Genomic DNA, 20,482 nt, shown 5'->3' on the forward strand with positions numbered 1-20,482 from the left:
ATTCTTAATTGAACCTCTCACCTGGGCACTGACCAGACTTGCCACCTGGACAGACGCAGGTATAGGTCTCCTCTCTGGGGTCAGTGACACATTCCGATCCTTCAGGGCACGGATTGTCTTCACATCCATGATGTACAAGTGGGCATTTTCCCTCTTTGTTAAAAAAAAAAAGAGGGGAGAGGGAGAGCTAATGAACAGGAATTTCAAGAAAACAGATCTTTACTGTGTCGCCATCGAAGGCTGTGACATGAACCGGCCCGCACGCCCATGTCCACCCCCGCGTGCGTTACCTCTGCAGAGGCACACGGCCGTCCGCCGGTGGCGTGGGGTCACAAAGCTCAGCCTGGCCGTGCTGTGCGTTGACATCACACTCTCGTCCACGGACACCTTCTCGTCACAGAACTTCCAGGGGCAGTCGAGGCCCGCACACAGCTTCCGGAACACCTCCAGGATCCTCACACCGATGATCTCCTCGACATCTGACACGGAAGAGTTGATCTTCTGCAGGAGCTGTCTGGTGGAAACGTGGGCGACACCCGACCTCTCTACAAACAGCAAGACGTCCAGGTGCGGGTGAGGCTCGGCGGGCTGCAAGCTGACGATCTGAATGTCGTTCCTCCTCACGCCCAGGATGTTCCGCAGAGCTCGCTGGAAGTTGCGCCAGTAGTCGCCAACGAACTCTTCCGGGGTGAGGTTGGCGAAGCGGACGGCGACCGTCTGGTTGAGCATCTCCTGCGTCACCTGTCTGACCTGCACCGTGATGTCGGCCGCGGTGGTGAACTTGCCGTCCGTCACGCTCACGTTGAGGAGGTACTGCCCTATGTCCAGCTTCTTGTGCGCGATCAGCTTGCCCCCTGTGCTGGACACGGAGAAGAGGCTGTCCATCTGCGGGTCGAGGCTGTAGGTTAACGTGTCGTACACGTCTTGATCAGTGGCGTGGATCTTCCCGATGACGCCGCCCGAGTACTCCTCTCCAAAAGCAGTGATGAAAATCTCCAGCGGCAGGATCGCTGGAGGATAGACGCTCTCTTCAATGACCCTGATGTCAATATACGTCAGAGACGACAGCTGAGGCTTTCCATTGTCTGCCACCTGCGGGGAAAGGGGGGAAAAATCACCTTCGTCTGTGTCATCGTTCACAACTTCTTAATACAAATATATTTACACTGCTCAAGTTCTAAAACGTGACCAACTGATAGATACTTAATTCTTTGTGTGAGAAGCATTATCAAGGGACAGGGTAGAAAGCTTTTTCAGAGTAGCTATGTTAATTGGTCACAGTGGAATTGGGGGTATGATGCTTGAATTCATAGGAAAGAGATTGTTAATAGCAGTGACCAAGTGGTAAAATTAATCGTGTACAGTTCTGGCATGTACGGGTTGTTGAAAGAAACCACAAGATAAATACTTCTTTCTGGCCCTTTCACTGATTCATGCTGAAACTTAGCTCCAGCAACATCTACGCTCAAGTGTGTGCTAAGTCACTTGAGGTGTGTCTGACTCTTTGTGACCCCATAGACTGTAGCCTGCCAGGCTCCTCTGTCCATGGGGATTCTCCAGGCAAGAATTCTGGAATGGGCTGCCATGCCCTCCTCCAGGGGATCTTCCCAACCCAGGCGATCAAATCCGCATCTCTTATGTTTCCTGGATTGGGAGGCAGGTTCTTTACCATTAGCGCCAGCTGGGAAGGTCTATGATAAAGCAACCAAATAAATATGCCCTTGCCAAGTGCTATGGGATAAAAATGAAGATCTGACCAAAAAAAAGAAAACCAGACTGTAATTCTAATTCAGTTTTGCAGTTTTGTCTTCTCAAGAGGCATAAGCTGTTTACCCATGAGAAGATAGATCACCGCAGTGGCTCTTTTCTATGAGTCCTCAAAAAAAGAAAAAAAAAAACAAAACCATGAAGAAAGGCGTGAATACCTTAACATGCAGTATGTAATGATCCTTCACTTTCCTATTTATGGTGGCCGCCGTCAGGAGGGCTCCCTGCTGGTTGACTTCAAACGCCCCCTCTTCGTTCCCGCTCACGATGCTGAAGAAGAAGGGGGGGCCGTTGTGGGAGGAGTCCCTGTCCGTCACCACCAGCTGCAGCACGCTGAACCCCATGGGCTTGTTCTCCTGCAGAAGGGAAGAGAACCACACAGCTGTCAACAAGACGCCACGCAAGCTCTCTACAACAGGGCATTTACAGCAGACAGACATCGCTGCTTCATTCGGAAGGAGGAGAGGGGAGAGGGGCTGGTGGTGCTGGCAAGAAGGGTAGGGAGAATGGGCGGGGAAGGGGGGACTGGAGGGGAGCGGGTGTGTAGAGAGACTGGGGAGGGGAGAGGTGCTTGGCGGAGGAGTGGGAGGGTCTGCATGGGGCAAGGAGGAAACGCAGGGCAGAACGTAAGGTTAAGAACCAAGCTACTGAGCCTAACTTAAAAACCAAAGCCAAAAAAAACAAAGACGAAAGCATTTTGGAAATGGCTCATCTTTCAGTACTGACCGAGAGCCCTGTAATGTCACCCTTCCCATTTTTCTCAAAAGCCGTCTTTGGAAAAGGAAAGCTATTTTGAACGAACAATCGAGCCCCGTGAGAGCACACATTTCAACAGGACGTATTCCAGGAGCCCAGGACCCACAGTCACCTGGATGATCAGGCTGTAGTTCTCCCTGGAGAAGACGGGGGCGTTGTCGTTAACATCAGACACGTCGATGTTCACGGTGGTCGTGGTGACTCTGGGGGGACTGCCATTGTCAGAGGCCTGCACGGTGAGTGTGTAGCCTGAAATCTTGTTGGGGAAAACACAAAGAGAAGCGTGTCCGTTTCCACAAGACCAAAGAACAGGGTTCAGTCTCAAGCGTGCTTCTGACACCCCCAGAGGGGCAGATCTGAGGGTCTCCGTCCCCTGAGCCCTGCAGGCGGGCGATTCCCTAACCTCACACAGGGGCATGGCCACAAGCCACCTGCAGAAGGGAATGTGTCTGCCCGACAGAAAAAGTTACTAACACGGAGGAGGATCTCAGGTGCCTCTCAAAAACGTACTTGCTCTGTTAAGGTGTTCTAACTTTGAAAACGTGCCGATCTATTAACAGAAATTAAGACAGAAAAGGAACACAAATGATGAGAAAAAACGTGCACACGTGTCAAAGAGTGCAACCTTCCCTCTGCCCCAGTGCGACTCTCAGCTAGAAGCAGACACACATCTAGCTGTCTCCGGCCCTTGAGGGCTCACTCATTCTCAATGCTCAGGACTCTCCAGCTCATCTTCCCCATCAACATTGCACTTGGATTGCCGTCACCTGCCTGAATCTCCCAAGACCCTTCTCTTTGTGACTTCCTACTAGAAAAGGTGACTTAAGTGGGGTGGCTGCTTTTCTAGGACAGCTCCTTTTAAGGTCTCTCTTTCAGAGGAAGCAGTGAAGAGGCCAGGAGGCTGGCTGCACCCCGGAGGACATGCTGTGAAGTACCAGTCCTGTGAGACATGCCCACATGCCCACAGGAGAGGGCGACTCTGCCTGGGGAACTCACCTGCCACCTCACAATGGACATGAGTTTACTCAAGGTTTTGGGAAGTTGGTTTCAAGTCAAAAACACTAACTTTTGTTCTGCCCAGCAGCACTGCAATCCTAAGCGTTAATGGTCATGCTTCCCAATCTCTTGGAAAGTCCCTGCTCAAAAATAACGGGTCAGAAAAGGAATTAAAGAATGGAGATTTTATGAAGTATCTCAGCACTATCTCCCCAAATGCCTTTCAACTTGGATGTGCCCACTATTCTTCTGAAATCACAGTCTGCCTTACCCCCGATGCCCTTCTAATTCCCTGAACGAAGGCTCTTTCACTTCTTCCCTTCATCGCCTCTGTGGCAGCTCCCCTCCTGTCTGTGAGAGAGGGTGAGTAAATAAGTAGATGGGTGGATTGGTGGAGGGATGGAGACAAGGAGGGAGGGCTTGCCTCTCTCCTCATTTGCTCACATTTACCTCCAAACCTCAGATCACTTCCATGATCATCTCCAGAAGCACATGCCTTTTCTGTATTTCCAGCTTTCAAGTCTCAAGTTGGACTAAAGTGGCCCTAAACCGGCTGAACAATTTTACTGACTGAATATGCCACTTTCCTTGACAGATCAGCACACCCATCACCACATTCGAGCACCTCTCCCCAGTGCCAAGTCTATGCCCTGTGGGCTCCTTTAATGGCACTCCTCAGTCACGGCAAGCCTGAACAGCACCAAGGCATCAGCGACCTCCGATCTCCGTGGCGGGCCACGGCTCAGCTCTGTGGTCCTCACTCTTCCTCTGCCAAGCGTCCGCATTTGTCTCTCACTCACGTGTCACTGCTTGCTGTCCCCAGTCGGGCTCCTGTCGTCTTGTAATGACTGTCACTGGTCCTCCTACCCCCTCACGACACTCAGACCTCCCACAGGCCTGGTCCTCAGAGACCATCCCCCTGTGCTGCTGCACTTGGGTGCACAGACGTCGGTAACCACCTAATGCCCGCAGTGTGAGCCTGAACCTAGCATCCTGGCTTTGTCTGTGGCCTGAAATCTGTTCCTAAAACACCTGATGTATCTCCTCTCCCTCACTTGTCTGTAAGATCGCTCTCCTCCAACACAACTGAATAAAATCTCCTAAATACACCCCGTGACTGCCTTTCTCCATTCTTCCTTCCACCAGTTCCTCATGGGGAATTCCCTCCTCTCAACACTAGCGTCTCCCAAATCTCTGCTGTTATGTAAAACCCAGATTCTAGCTCTGCGAAGTGTCTCAAGACACTTGGTACCAACAGCAGTTTCATCCTAAATACACAATTTTATTCTCTAAACTCCACAAGTATGAAACAAATCACATATTCCAGAGATCTTCATACTATAATTGCTTTTCAGGTATTTATATTCTGCTTGTCACTTCCTGAGAACAAGGCTGGTTCTTTCGACATCTCCCAAAATGTTGGCACTTCCATCTATTTATTTGATAATCTGTAAACAATTTCATTTCTCCACTTACTGTTTCCCGGTCTAGAAGTTTGGTCACCTTCACTTCTCCTCTAGCAGGGTCGATTGTAAACGGACTTCCCTGGTTGCCATCTATAATCGCATAGTGGATGTGGCTGTTTGAAGGTCCGTCAGCATCATCTGCCATAACCTAGAAAACATCACACTCCTGTTTAGGAGACAGATGAGGATGTGACAGAAGTCTATTGAGCTAATTTCTGGTATCAACAGCAGTTACTTATAATAGAGCCAGTAACTGGGTTAATAAGAGACATTTCCTCATCTTCCAATTATTTTCAAGGAAGGCCACTCTAAGAATTGGATGAGAGCGTCCCTGGTGGCTCAGCGGGAAAGAATACGCCTGCCAGTGCAGGACACACGAGTCTGATCCCTGGTCTGGGAGGATCCCACATGCCACGGAGCAACTAAGCCTGTGTGCCATAGCTACTGAGCTGTGCTCCAGAGCCCAGGAGTCACAACTGCGGAGCTGACGTGTTGCAACTACAGAAGCCCTAGAGTCTGTGCTCTGCAACTGATAGAGTACCCCCACTCTCCACAACTAGAGAAACCCTAAACAGCAACAATGACCGGGCACAGCCAGAAATAAACAAACAGACAAATAGAATTAAAACAACAGCAGCAACAATAAGAAAACTGGATAAATCCCTAGAAAAATTCTTGCAAAGACTCAGAAGAAAACTGCAGAGGGAAAGATACACACCGTAATGACAGACTGTTCGAGAACAGCGTCCTCGCTGACGACTGCCGTGTAGGTGTCTTGGCTGAACACTGGGGCATTGTCGTTGATGTCTGTCACATTGATGCTCACAGTGGCAACATCACTCAGTGACGGGGTGCCTCCATCAGTGGCCTCCACAGTCAGATAGTACTCATGAGAGCTTTCATAGTCCAGGTTCTCAATGATAAATATGGCTCCTGAGTAGAAAATCAGAGTTACTTCCAGTGCTTTAAAATGCCACCACTTTCTCCTCCTATGACTGAAATCTTCAAGAGTTTACTTACCACTTACGTATGTTTTCTAATTTCTTAATTCAATAATTAAAACAGGAATTGGCTCATCCTAGGAACTTTATTGCTTTTACTTTCCTGATATTCTTTGGAATATTTAAATTGCTTTTAAACTTAAATTGCTCAGTACTCACCATATCCCTGTTATAAAAATGATTACATTTCTTATCTCTTCTAAATGACAGTTTACTACAGACTTTAATAGAACAGAAAGAAAACATAAAAACTATCTTTGGCTTTTCATTTTCTTTTCCTTCTCCTACTTCTACAGAAATTCATATCCTTTTTAAAAATCTCTTGAATAACTCTTTGTTTACATTCTATCATTTTTTTAAATCCCTTTTTGATTTAATAATTCCTTTAATGTCTTTCAATGTCTTTCTTTTTAACCTCCTTACAGTCTATCCTACTTAAAGAGTCCTAAAAATAACAATTTTATATGTGCTAAAAATACATTTTAAGATCGCGTCATCACACACCTACCCTTCATCTGAAATAGTCACATACAATTAAACACAGTTTGAATGGAGAGAGCAACTTCCTTATAGCTATTTTAGTCGACAGGTTAACAAGACTACAAAAGTATTTATGCAGCCAGAGTCAAGAGCTCCACTGACTTGTGACCCCACTGGCAGTCCCTCACTAAGGAACTCAGTCCAGGTATTTGTCAGTTGTACACAGCTAGCATAATGAAGAAGTCAGTTTAATGAATTATCAGGTGCCCCTACTGAATCTAAGATCAAAGAGGTCACAACTCCTGTTTCACTTGGGAAGCTATTTCATATGAGATCCACAAGGGGCCATTATGCAAAATTTTCTACTATTTTCCACTCTTTATCTTTACTGATTTATTACATCTTATATCTTTACTAAATTACTAGAGTATGATGCTTTAATTTTCTCCTTAAATTTGCTCATATCTATAACAGACAAGCCAGAAATGATTTTAGTGTGTAGAACTATGCTATGCTATGCTATGCTAAGTCACTTCAGTCGTGTCCGACTCTGTGTGACCCCATAGATGGCAGCCACCAGGCTCCCCCATCCCTGGGATTCTCCAGGCAAGAACACTGGAGTGGGCTGCCATTTCCTTCTCCAATGCATGAAAGGGAAAAGTGAAAGTGAAGTCGCTTAGTCATGTCCGACTCCTAGCGACCCCATGGACTGCAGCCTACCAGGCTCCTCCATCCATGGGATTTTCCAGGCAAGAGTACTGGAGTGGGGTGCCATTGCCTTCTCCGGTATAGATCTATAGTTTTAAAGCTTTCTAAATGAATCCCACTATGAATCCCACTTCAGATAACAACACAAACGAAACTTGAGTTTTCTCTTTTTTAGGGTATCTACTGACAACATATGACCTGTCTTTGTACCAGTAAAGTGCTGAGCAATCTAGACTTTCTGGCAGTATAAGGGCTTCCTCACATTCGTAGTGGTAGGTTACCTGTTTTAGAGTCGATGCTGAATTTTCCGTGTTCATTCCCACTTATGATAGAGTAGGTGATTTCTGCATTTGCTTCAATGTCCCGACTCGCTGCGTACACTTGGAGAACTTCAGTCCCAATGAGAATATCCTCAGACACTGTGGCACCGTATTCACGGTATTCAAACACGGGCGGGTTGTCATTTATATCCAAAACAGATATGACAATGGTGCCGGTAGCTGTCAACCTTCTGGGCAAACCGTGATCCACAGCTTTCAAAGTCAGAGTGTATACTGCCTGGAGTTCTCTATCCAAAGGCTTTTCTAACTGAATGATTCCAGATAATTCATTAATGGAGAACTGCCCATCAGCGGAGTTAAGCAGTGAGTAGGAGATTTTCCGATTCAGTCCTGTCAAGACACCACATCATGTCAGAATGCTTTATTTCAAGAAATGTAAGCATGCTACTTAAAAATATGTACACCTATGGCTGTTTCATGTTGATGTTTGACAGAGAACAACAAAATCTGTAAAGCAATTATCCTTCAATTAAAAAATAAATTTAAAAAATACATGTAGCATACATATGAAAAGGGAAAATGCTAATATGTATTATTTAAAAATTCTTGTTGACTATGATCTTTAAAATGTAACTTTTAAATGAAAGATTCACTGAGTTAAAACAAATATAATTTCATACTCATTTGACTTTTTTTAAGACCATATTATATAGGAACTTATGTTCTAAAAACCCAGATCTTTAAAAATAAAGCCTACTTACTACTTAGCTTCAGTGACAAACATTTGAAAATTAATATATTTGATATTCTAACTCTTCAGTATAGGAATGACCAAAGAAGTTATTTCTATTCTCTGCTATCAAAATGCTATGAATATATATCCTAGAGTCTTACTTTCTCCAAAAAAAAACTTGAAAGATCTGTAAAACTAAAACAATATACTGTTTGCTTCTGTTATGTTCCTATGATACTAAATCTCTTTGTCACAAATGCTTTATTCACCAAAAAATAACCCTTTATTAATTAATTCAATGGGATATAAAAATCAGTTATCACAGGCTAGAATTTTAGAGGCATCACAGTAAGTTCACTGTGAACAATTTTGAGATTTTGAATATTCATGAAAAATGAGTTCCTTATTCTGAAGATTTCATTCAATTTTTAATGCCAACACATTTTAAGTTTTGTTTTTTTGATATGCACCAGTTTTAAAGTCTTTACTGAATCTGCTACAATATAGTTTATGTTTTGGTTTTTTGGCCACAAGGCGTACAGGATCTTAACTTCCCAAACAGGGATCTAACCCACACCCCCTATATTGGCAGGGGAAGTCTTAACCACTGGGCCACCGAGGAAATCCCAATGCTAACACAACAACAACAGTGAGTTACTCAACATGCATCAGGTTAGGTACGTGGAAGGGGATGAATGTGTTTTAAAACAGCCCCTCAGGCCACAGTCTGAAGACAAGAGCATCTTCCGGGCTATACCTGCATCCGCGTCCGTGGCCTGCACTCTGGTCAGGAGTGTGCCCGGCTCTGTGTTTTCAAACACGGTGATGGTGTAGGGATCAGCAGAGAACTCGGGGGCGTTATCATTCACGTCCTCTAATGTAAGCACAACGCTAGCTTGGCAGAACCTTCCCCCTCCATCGGTGGCCTTGACGAGAAGATGGTAAGCTGCTTGCTCCTCGCGATCAAGGGGGGCTGATGTTTTCAGTTCCCCTAAAAACAAACAAATACCCAGGTGCTCACTTGAAAGTGAAGATGTAACTGCTAGCAGACATGCTTCTTCCTCTTACATTTATAAAATCCGAATAATGGCCTTTCTCTGGAGAATAATTTTGTCGGTGACAGAGTCAACAGCTGGGGGAGCCCTCTGAGTTGGAGGTTGTCAAACCCTGCTAGGGGCCAGCTCTAAGCCATAAAGAGCTCTAAGCCATAAAGATCTCCAGGCTGGGGTCTCTTGTATTATATACAGCGTCAAAAAGCAGAAGAGTTGCCAATTTACCAAGTTCAAGGTATTTTTTAATTGATTCAAAAATTAGATTCAAATGTCTGTAATTAATTTGGGGGCAAGCTTAATAGAAAACTGTTACTTGATCCCCAATTTTAACAAAATATAAATTCGAAGAGAAATACAATCTTAGAGGTTTAAAAATAGGTAAAATATCATTAATCATTTTAATTAATATTCTGAATTATAAATTTATGGTCACAAGTTCAATAAAACAAACTATATGGAAAGTTGATAAAGCAGAAAGCTCGATATACTTTAACTTCTGAGTTGTTTTCCTTTTTTAAAGAAGGTGATATAAAAAACTTATAAATGTTAAATCCTTGATTCAAGTAGGTGATATTGCTGCTGTTAACTTTTTATCTCACCATAAAGTTTACAGTTAATTATTGCTTACCTTTCTAAAAGATGCCATTTTTATAGTAGGAGAGTAAAATTTACAAGAAAAAAATACAATTTCAAATTATCTGTGTGATCCAAAACCACCTGAATATGTGACTTTGTTGAAACAGAATCTGTTTTGCCCAAATTCCACCTTTACCTGTGTCTGGATTTAGTTTGAATTTTTCTGCACCTGGACCAAATAATGTGTAAGTAATTTCAGCATTGGAACGGATATCTGCATCTGTCGCAGAGACCTGCATGATCAGCTTCCCAGGAAAGGCATCTTCTGGAATCGTGTCAGAATATAAAGTCTACAAAGATTGTAAACAATACTGTTAACTTAGAACATTGAAAGTTAAGATGACTGCCAAGGGAGCAACAGAAATCATTTAACTGGGGTCACAGAACACATGGGAAATGAATAAAACTAAAATCCAAGGGGTCTGCAGAACTATTTTTCTTACAAAAGAGGAGTCAAGTCACAGCTAACAACCCCACATGCTGAACTACAGCTCTTCCTTGGTACCCATGTTGTCCTCTGTTAAAAACTATGGGCTCCGCGGGGGCAGAAGCCACACCCTGCACCTCTGGGTTCCTCCAGTGTGTGCAAAAGCAAGGGCTCTAAATACAGTCTGCTGGAGCAGAAGAGAGCTGTGTATCAAGAACTCCTGGCCTAATATCCCCTCCTCCATAACCTCACCCCCAGATGAAGGGAATCCCTTCAGGAAAATGTAACAGAGCATGTTTCGAGTTAACACACAACTGTAATCCTGTCCATAATTCACAGTATTTTTGAATGATGTTTTCAAGCTTTTTAAACATACCCCAAAAGTACTTCTGAAACTACTCCAACTCTGGCTCCATCAACCCCATCTCGACGTAAACACTAAGAACTTACAACGTGGAAGACATCTGAATTACTCCACGTGCAGTAGCACCGTGTGACTGTCCGACTGAAAGGTTTAAGAAAGAAATCTGAATTCATAATACATGAACTTACAGACAGGAGTAGCCTACCTTTTCACAAACGGGAGTGTTGTCGTTTGCATCGAGGACTTTGACTTCAACTATAGCTTTGGATGAGAAGGTCCCGTCGGTTGCTGTGATGGTCAGAAGGTAACTGTCCCTTTCCTCTCTATCTAGAGGTTTCTTCACATAGACCTTCCATTCATTCTGTATATTTTCAATAGCAAACTGCCCCAAAGGATCCCCGCCTATGAAATCAAAGGAAGGAGATGACAGCCAATTTGTCGAAATTCAAAAAAAAAAAGGAATAAGTAGTAGGAAAAACAAATTGTATAAAAGATATATAACTTAAAAGTTTTTAAAAAATAATTCCATTTATATGTGTTTTATTAGCTTTCCCATTTACTAAGCTCCCCCAAGCCTCAACAAAACCAAAAAACAAAGCAAGTAGCACTAAAATGTGTATCTGAACACAGCACGAAGCCAAACAGAATTTAAAGACCATCAGCAACACTTTCGCCTACACTGCAACTGTATTTTTTAAATTGTAATATCTTTTTTATATACTACGTATAAAGTTCGACAGAATGAATCATAAAAATCAAAATCTGACTAATGAAACAAGGACTGGCCTTGCTCAGGCAAAGAACTTGAAATACAGCTTAAGAGATTGTTACTTTCTACTTATTTTAAATATACTACAATTGAATCTTTAACTCTCAACTGCCATAAAAGAATGTATCTCAGAATCCATGCTTCTGATACCACTTGATTTGAAATTAAACCTTTTACATGTGTTACCTGTTATGTAGTATGTAACTTGTCTGTTGATCTCCTCAGAATCAGCATCTGTAGTGCTCACGATGGCAATCACGCCCCCAGGAGGGTCATCTTCACTCACGGTCCCTTTGTAGATCTCGGCCGTGAACCGAGGGGGGCTGTCGTTGACATCAGTGACCGTAACATCCACAATGGCTGTGGAGGAGAGCTGAACCTTCTCACCATGATCTGACGCAACCACCTTGATCTGGTAGCTGTCTCTCTTTTCATGGTCCAGTTCCCTCAACGTGGTGATCCAGCCCGTTTCCATGTTAACGGCAAAGGATTCAATGACGTCCACGCTTTGTGACTGATCTAGATTATACATGACCTGGCCGTTGCTTCCTGAATCCAGGTCAGATGCCCTGATCTGAATGACTCTGCTCCCTGCCGGCAGGTTTTCAACAATAAAGGCCTCGTATGGACTAGACTCCAAGACAGGGCTGTTATCGTTGGCGTCCTTCACCTGGATGCTAACGTCGACAGAAGCCACCAGCTCGTAGTCACCGTGAGTGCACCTGGCAAGCACGGAGAACTGGAACCACTTCGTGGTCTCGTGGTCAAGACTCTTCTCCAGTTTCAGCCTCCCGCTCTGCCTGTCGATCACAAAGAACTCATCTCTGTTGCTTTCGGGGGTATTCCCTTTGACCAGGCTGTAAAGGACAGTCCCGCTGTGTTCTGCTCGAATGAGGTCTATTTCGGTTCCGATGGGCACGTCTTCAGAAACTGTATAGGTGTAAAACGGCTCTGAAAACCTGGGAAGTCGCATTTCTGGTGGGAGCACTTTCACATAGACGGGAATAACCGATTCTCTTTGTGGGGACCCGTTGTCCACAGCTCTGACGAAGAAAGTGAAGACCTCGTTCTCCAAGCCAATTAAACTTTCCTTTGTAGTAATTACGCCAGATGCTCTGTTGATTTCCAAATTCTCTTTAACGCTTTCAGAATCTGCTTCAATGGCATAGGTGATGTCGGCGTTGGAGCCCTCGTCGGCGTCACTGGCGAGGACTTTGATGACTGACGTCCCTTTGGGAGCATTGGACCCGATGTTCACCTCAAACTTGGTTGCTCGAAACTGTGGGGCATTGTCATTGTCGTCTGTGAGGATGACATTAATGGTGCAGAAGGCAACCTTGCCTCCAGTGTCCTTGGCCATGAAACGAATGGGGATTACTTTCTCTGCTGGGGTTTCTCGATCAAGCTTTTCTAAAGTAAAGATCTGCCCCCGCTCGTTTGTGTAAAACCGGTCTTTGGCAAAGTCATTGACAATGTGGTAGGTAACATGACCATAAATACCCGAATCCCCATCGGCTGCTTTGACCTCAGTCACCAGAGTGTGCAGGGGAGCGTTTTCAGAGAGCTCCACTTCATACTCATTCTGAAGAAACACAGGACTGTGCAAATTGCCTCCAATCACAGTCACGTGAACCTGAGCAGAACTCCTAAAAACTCCATCTGACGCAGACACCTGGAGGCTGTAGGATGGCTTCAAGGCGTGCCGGCGCAGGTTGGAGAGTGTGATGATCCCTGTCTTGCCGTCGATGACAAAATTCTTATGGTCATTGCCAGACAGAATGGAATATTCCAACTTGTCTGCATCTGAACTGTCTGCATCATAGGCCCTTACACAGGTCACAAAATGCCCGTGGGCGGCGTGTTCACTAATTCTGGCTTCATAAAGCTGCTGGTCAAAGAGGGGAGGGTGATCGTTGAGGTCGGTGACATCCACCGTGACGACCACGTCGCTGCTCAGAGGGGGCATGCCGCCATCAACAGCCCTCACGGAAATCTGGTGCTGCCGGAACTGCTCATAGTCCAGAGTCCTGACCAGCGAGATGAGGCCAGTGCCGCTGTCTATGTGAAAATGATCATGGCTCTTGCTGTGATTCCCCACCATGTGGTAGGAAATCCCTCTGTTTGGTTCCGAGTCGGCATCTGTTGCTCTGACTTGCACCACAGACGTCCCAATTACAGATGCCTCGGACAGGGTGGTGGCATAAGACTGCTGGGCAAACACGGGAGGGTTGTCATTGATGTCCTCCACGATTATGTCCACAAAGACCTCGGCGTGAGCGCCGGTCAAGGAGTCCGTGGCTCGGATGCTCAGTTTATATGCCGGGTGGGACTCGAAGTCCAGGGGCGCCACGACACTGATAACTCCGGTGTTGAAGTTAACAGTGAACTGGCTGAAAGGATCGCCCTCGGTGATGCTGTAGTGCACTTTCAGACCCTCCGGACTGTTGGCTTGTACGTGGACAACGGGGCTGTGCAGCTGTGCATTCTCTGGGATCTCGGCACTGTAGAAAGGCTTTTCGAACACGGGCATGGCTTTGTTCATCACGGTGATGGGGACGATGACCTCGGCGGAGAAAGCTGGATCTCCTCCATCTCTGGCGACCACTGTGATGAGATACTCTTTATTCAAGGTGTCGGGTTCAAACGGCTTTTTCAGTGAGATCTCCCCAGAGGATCCAATCTGGAAGTGTTCGTGGCGCTCCTTGAGGGAGTAATGAACCTCCCCGTTTCGGCCGCTGTCCCTGTCGACGGCGGTCACGTGGCGGATAACCTGGCCCACGGCAGCATCCACTTTCACCAGGGCGTAGTAAGGGAGGTTGACAAACACCGGGGCATTATCGTTCTGGTCCTCGATGACGACCTTCACGATGACGTGGGCCACGGCTGGAGGCTTCCGCTCCCGCGTGACTTCCACCACCACGTCAAAGGCCTCCTGCTGCTCACGATCGAACGGTATGCCGGTGGTCGACAGAACTCCGGACGTGCGGCTGATTCTGAACCTGGGATCTGGGTTGAGGATGTGGTAAAACAGGGGCTCATTGATTGGATTCCCAAGGGCAGTTATGACAGCTAGTGTTCTGGCTTCGGTGGAATTCTCTTTCACTACGGCAGAGTAGAAATCCTGCGTAAATTTCAGCTGGCTCTCCTTGCTTTCTTTCACATTAATTTTGACGGCCGCGAAGCTTGCAAACCTGCCATCGGACGCTCTGACGGTTAGCTCGTAGCGGCTCCTCAGCTGAGTCGTGTTCTGCACAGTTATGGTTCCAGTCTTACGGTCCATTAGGAACTTCTCCCCAATGTTGCCTTCGGTGATGGAGTACATTAACTGTGAGAACGCACTTGAATCGGCATCAGTGGCATTCACCGCGACGACCTTGACCCCTCTGTAGGTTGGCAGCAAAAGAGATGCTTCGTATAATGATGTGGAGAACACGGGAGGGCAGTCGTTAATGTCAATGACGTGTATCGTCACATTGGCTGCGTATTCAGCGAACAAACGTGGGGTTCCCATGTCATGAACTTGCACAGTAAAGTGAAAAGTGCTTGTTTCTTCAAAGTCCAAACTTAGGACTGTATGAATAGCACCTGTGCTAGAGTCAATGGTAAAGTATTTGTGTACAGATGGTTCAACGATGTGATAAACAAGCAAGGCATTTGATTCTCTATCGGCATCAGTGGCTCGAATAACTAATGGGACATTCCTGTCTGTTAGGACCACGCTGTTAATCGAAGCTGATTCACTAATGAGCCCTGTATACTCTGCTTGCACAAAAACCGGCAAGTTGTCATTTTCATCCAGCAAGTGCACCAAAACAGTTGTATTTGTAGACAAACCAGCCATGTTAGTTCCTTGTATTGTCAATGTATAGATGGGCAAGGTTTCAAAATCCAAAGCTTTCTGAGTGATGATACTTCCAGAGTGTGGATTAATATCAAAGGCATCAGCTACATTTCCATCCTTTATTTCATACACCACTGATGACTGGCTGTGGGCTGTAACCATTCCGACGAAACTTCCAACGCCAACAGTTTCACTAATTTCAACAGAATATTCTTTTGATGTAAACTTGGGAGAGGCGTTGTCAGCAATGGTCACAAAGACCCGCACAGAGGTGATTTCACTCATTGGTGGGTCGCCTCTATCTGTAGCTTTCACCATTAAGTCATATGCCACTTGGTTACTTCGATCTAATTCTCTGGCAGTTTTTATGGAGCCCAAGATGGGGTCGATCGTAAAAGAATTTCCAATGTTTCCTGGGCGGAGACAGAGAGAGGCATGTTGAGAGAAAAATACAAGGACCGACCAACATTCGAAGGGAACTGGTTTCATTCAACTTGTCTCATTTCTCAATGCGTTTTATTTTTATCCACCGAAACTAAGGCAAACTTTTCCAAGTTTTGTCTATAAATTATCAAAAAAAACCCCCAAAAAACAGAACCTGTATCACTCTGCAACTAAAGCTAAAACTCTCTCTGGTTGAACCAGGAATGTGTTGTGGGAAAAGCTGATTCTCCTTCATAAAGCAGTGAAGTTAATCATTTCCGAGAGTCCCTCAAACCCCCTTTGGAATGTATTCATTGCTTGCAAATTCTCCAGAATCTTATATGAAAGGGAAGACTTCAATTAAATTCAACAAACTTCAATAGAGTTAGTCCGCATTTTAAACATTTGGGAACTGATGAAGAAGCCTGTATGTAATCTGCCCCACTTTGCAGGTTTTGAAGATTTCAATAATATTCCCTGAATTTTTTTCAGGTCAATTTAATTTCTAGGTGAGTGTTTCTCAACTCAGAGGCGATTTCACCCAGAGGGACGTCCAGTCGGACATATTTTAGGTGACCACCACTTCTGGAGAGAGGGTGCTCCTACCATCCAACGGGTAGAGACCAGGGATGCTGCTAAACACCCTACAACACACGGGACAACCTCACAACAAAGCATTTTTTGATCCAAAAATGTCAATAATGCTAAAACTGAAAATCCTAAGATAGTTTTACTTGCTTTCTTTAGACTTTTTACAGCTACATTATCTACAACAGCTACACGTACAACTCCACGATATTCCGTGGTTTTGCATCACTGACTGAAACCTATCCGAGGAAGCCAGTTTACTACGGTTACACAGTTTACTATCTTTTTGGGTAGATCATGGCAGTGTGAGGGTCCTCAGATTCGATCCATCCACAAACCCTTCGTCCCTTTCCTGTTTTCTAAACAAAGAATCCAGAATCATTTATTTGAGTCATAGAATTGAACTTATTTTCCCCAAACGAATTCTTACACTGACGCAAAACAAGGCTGACTTGCCACTTAACTGCTTTCTCAAACTCTTGCTTTCCTCTCAGTTTGCCATCAAGTCTGGCCCATTCACGGAGCAGAAATACCCGGAGTGACTTGCCAACCAGGGGCTCCCAAGGCAGCACTCCCTTCCTCACATCATTACTAGTAAACACTTCCTCAACGGCCTTCATTTCCTTCCTTCAACACATTTTCCAAAAATCCGTGATAGTTCTTCCTGAGGCCAGACCCAGTCTGGTTTTCATTAAGTCTGCCTGGCTCCGTGTCCAGGCCCCGGGGCCGTGTCCTGACCTGCAGCAGGACTTTGGCCTGAAACGACTCCAGGCCACGAGGTGCTGAGCTGAAGCCTGGCCCGCGAACGGTGTCACACTGCCTCTGCCAGGCCTTGCAGACACTAATTTCCGGCCTGTCTGTATTTACGAGAGCCAGTGACCCCGGATCCTCTCTCGCTGTGTTTCAGGCACTCATCGGAATTTCGAGGCCCTTTCTCAGCTACCTGTGCGTCTTCCTGCGTCCACAGCTGTGTCTGAGTGGCTGCCTGGCCTGAGACGGGGACCGTGAAAACCTTGGACAACCGTCTGCATCTCCGCCCTTTACTCTCCTGTGTCTGTACTGATAAAATATATTTTATATTCATCCATCTATATGCATTTCTCTTATTTTGTACAGTGAAAGCTTCAAATACACAAGGCCTTACTTGGAGGAGTGAATGGATTCTATCTGCACCGAGAGGCTCTTCAATCAGGTAAACACATCCTCAGTGGGTTTGGGGGGTGTCCTCTCCTGGAAAAGCCTTCCCCCCAGCTATTCTTCATTCGTTCTCTCTCTCAGGCTCTGCCCAAATGCCTCCTTCTTGGAGAACTCGACGGTGAGGTGTCCCTGACTGTCCCACTCATCACGGCTGGTCTGTCCCGCTACCCTGGCCCTTTTCTACAGCACGTCATACTGCCACTTGGTTCTTATCTGTTCCCCCCCTGGAATGTCGGCTCCACTTCAGCAGGGCTTGTCTTATTCGTTGTTTTATCACCTCTGCCTAGAAGAACACCTGATACTTAGGAGACACTCCACAAATATTTGCTGAATGAAACAACTTTTAGACATGTATGGAAAGAAAAGAAATTAATCACCAAACAGGTTGATCAGCAGCTTGGAAAAAATTAATACGTTCATTAAATACTACATTTCTATTTACAGTTTCCCAGCTGGTACAGTGGTAAAGAATCTGCCTGCCAATGCAGGAGATACAGGAGACTTGGGCTCGATTCCTGGGTGGGGGAGATTCCCTGGAGGAGGGCATGGCAACCCACTCCAGTATTCTTGCCTGGAAAATCCCATGGACAGAGGAGCCTGGTGGGCTGCAGCCCACGGGGTTGCAAAGAGTCACACATAACTGAGTGACTGAACATGCATATATATCTATTTGGTTTTCTTTTCCTCACTGATACTATACTTCAATCACTGCCAACAACCATTTATTACAGGTAGCACCTTATTTAAAAGAACTAACAAAAGGAATATGTAAGGACTAACTGGAAATCTGTGATAAAAATTTTCATCGGCAATGTGAAATTCAGAAACACTCTTTACCACGTGTAGTATTTTTATTTTGATAAAGACAGTTCTGAGCTTGTCAATGATAACAAGAAGGTTAAACAGGAACACAGCTGGTTAGTTAATATATGGATCCTACCCATATATACACTACAGCAGAAACCATCAGATTTGTAGATGCGAAAGCAATGTCACATTTACGTGGAAAAACCCCGAGGGCTGCTGAGTGGCTAAAATGCGTCTTTGTCTGATTGAGTAATAGCCACATTCACCCATTACTGAAATACACAGATGGCATTTGTGAACAAATTGACAGGGCAGTGACAAAAGTCTGTGCTAGGGTGGGGCCTCGGTCATTCACTTTAGGGGAGATTATCGCTGATTTCTAAAGTCTTAATTTGTTCCTTCTATATGAACAACGCAGTTATCCAGACAAACATGCAAATGTGTGCATGTCAGCTGTGACTGTATTATATATACCTACACCCCAAAAGGCATGTCCGAGAGCTGTGCTAGGACCTGCCTCTACCCACGGAGGACACGCTGTGGGTGCCCACTGCCTGACAGTACAGCAAGCTCTGTAAAAGTGGCAACTGCAATGACGGTTAACCTAAGTTTGGGGAAGAAAACCAATTCTAGTCAATACATATTTTTACTGAGTGTCTTCTAATTCCAGAGGTTACAACAGTTTTGAAGACACAATCATCTACTTTAAAAAAATAAAATACTATAGCTCAGAGTATGGCACAGATGTGTCTCTAAACACATAACTGTTTCTGAAAATATTCTTCAGGGACTTCCATTTTCCCTAAAGACTTGTCATCAGACCAAACTTTTTGCTCAATAAATTGCTGCTAATTAAACCGGCAATGTTATGGCCAGAATTTATAGCTACTCTTCTGAGCTTTATTAAATGACACAAGTCAGGAGCAAGTGAGTATGAGTACACTGTTGAACAAAGGCTGTGTGACCATTTAATACTGTCAACAAATTTACAGACACGTAATTCTATTGCATTTTAGTGGCAGTCATTTCCTAAAAATCAAGTGGAATAGTATGATTTTTACATTACCAAATCTATGAAATTATCTTAAGTCCAAGTTTTATATCCGAATAGGCCCCTTGTACTGGTTTTTGAGTGGAGACACAGTTCCATTCCTGGAATACCAGATTACTAATCCCATCAGTCATTACAGGCATTTAAAGAATTCTCATGCCTTCAGTCAGGCACCGACAATCATATTTTAAACACCCAGTTGTTGAAAGTTATGTGAAAGCTAAGGGAAAGTTTAGCATTTTCTCCTACACAAACCCAGCCAGTTTGTCTAGGAGAAAATTATTTTATTGAAGTGCTCAGGCATGTACAAATGTAATGTGCTGCTTTTTTTAATGGATAAATTTCTGAACCAGTGGAAAAATCATCTTTATTCAAGTCAACTACACTACACTACATTTCAACACTGCAACCTCAGGCAGTATATGAGGTTTTATTTGAAAGAAATGGCCTAAATTTGGTCATTTTCAGGAAAAACATGAAACTTCAAATATATTAAGAAATAAAAATCGTTTAACCACATAAAATACAGTGATTAAGCACTGTTTTTTAAAAAGTGCTCTCCATTTGCTCAGCTTTGGATTATGTGATCTAGAGTTAGTTATACCCCTATCAATTCTAATGCCTAGAAAGATATATAATTCCTAAATATGCAGAGGTATGGACTTATTTTAAAAAAAAATCAGGTGAACGGGATGATCTCAATATCCTAAAATCACCATAGGGAAAGAATGGAAGAGAGTATGAGCCTTGTACTAATGGCAGAGAGAGATGGGAAATTGGAAGCTGCTTTCTCCATATTTAAGCGCTAATATTAATACTAATACTTATAGTATTTGGCATGAGTCAGGCAAGTCCTGGAGCAAGGTAACTTCTGACTGGATAAGTCACATGTTCTAGAGCAGATCCTGGCTTCATCAGGGGCAGAACTCATTCACAAGAACATACGTCTGTGGACTGATGGAAGCCCCTACCTGCCAAGCACAAGCGTGAATGCTCCTAGCAGAGCACCTGGCACATAAAATGACAGTCCAGATGAAGACACAGACGACTGAAGAGCAGCCGCAAACAGACAGAACAGCATGCCACTCTGCTGCCGCCACTCTGCTGCTCCAGGAATCGGCAGCAGGCCTCTGGCGCCC

General features: G+C 44.7%; 1 protein-coding gene across 7 annotated transcripts in view; it reads right to left on the minus strand.

Moving 5' to 3' along the window:
- FAT1 (FAT atypical cadherin 1) overlaps positions 1-20,482 on the minus strand; it is a 125,241-nt gene that overhangs the window by 14,306 nt on the left and 90,453 nt on the right. For all 7 annotated transcript variants that reach the window (XR_009734025.1, XM_061404268.1, XM_061404264.1 and 4 more), the window contains exons 10-20: positions 11,623-15,690; positions 10,873-11,069; positions 10,013-10,166; positions 8,946-9,179; positions 7,456-7,845; positions 5,704-5,918; positions 4,996-5,133; positions 2,636-2,779; positions 1,926-2,123; positions 291-1,092; positions 22-153 (exon numbers count right to left, since the gene is read on the minus strand). Coding sequence is in view for 6 of the 7 variants with exons in the window: in XM_061404268.1 (XP_061260252.1) it covers positions 22-153; positions 291-1,092; positions 1,926-2,123; positions 2,636-2,779; positions 4,996-5,133; positions 5,704-5,918; positions 7,456-7,845; positions 8,946-9,179; positions 10,013-10,166; positions 10,873-11,069; positions 11,623-15,690 (6,672 nt within the window). In the remaining variant the exon portion in view is untranslated. The remainder of the gene's footprint in view (positions 1-21; positions 154-290; positions 1,093-1,925; positions 2,124-2,635; positions 2,780-4,995; positions 5,134-5,703; positions 5,919-7,455; positions 7,846-8,945; positions 9,180-10,012; positions 10,167-10,872; positions 11,070-11,622; positions 15,691-20,482) is intronic.

Source organism: Bos javanicus, chromosome 27, assembly GCF_032452875.1.
Source record: "Bos javanicus breed banteng chromosome 27, ARS-OSU_banteng_1.0, whole genome shotgun sequence".
In the NCBI taxonomy this organism is placed as follows: Eukaryota; Metazoa; Chordata; class Mammalia; order Artiodactyla; family Bovidae; genus Bos; species Bos javanicus.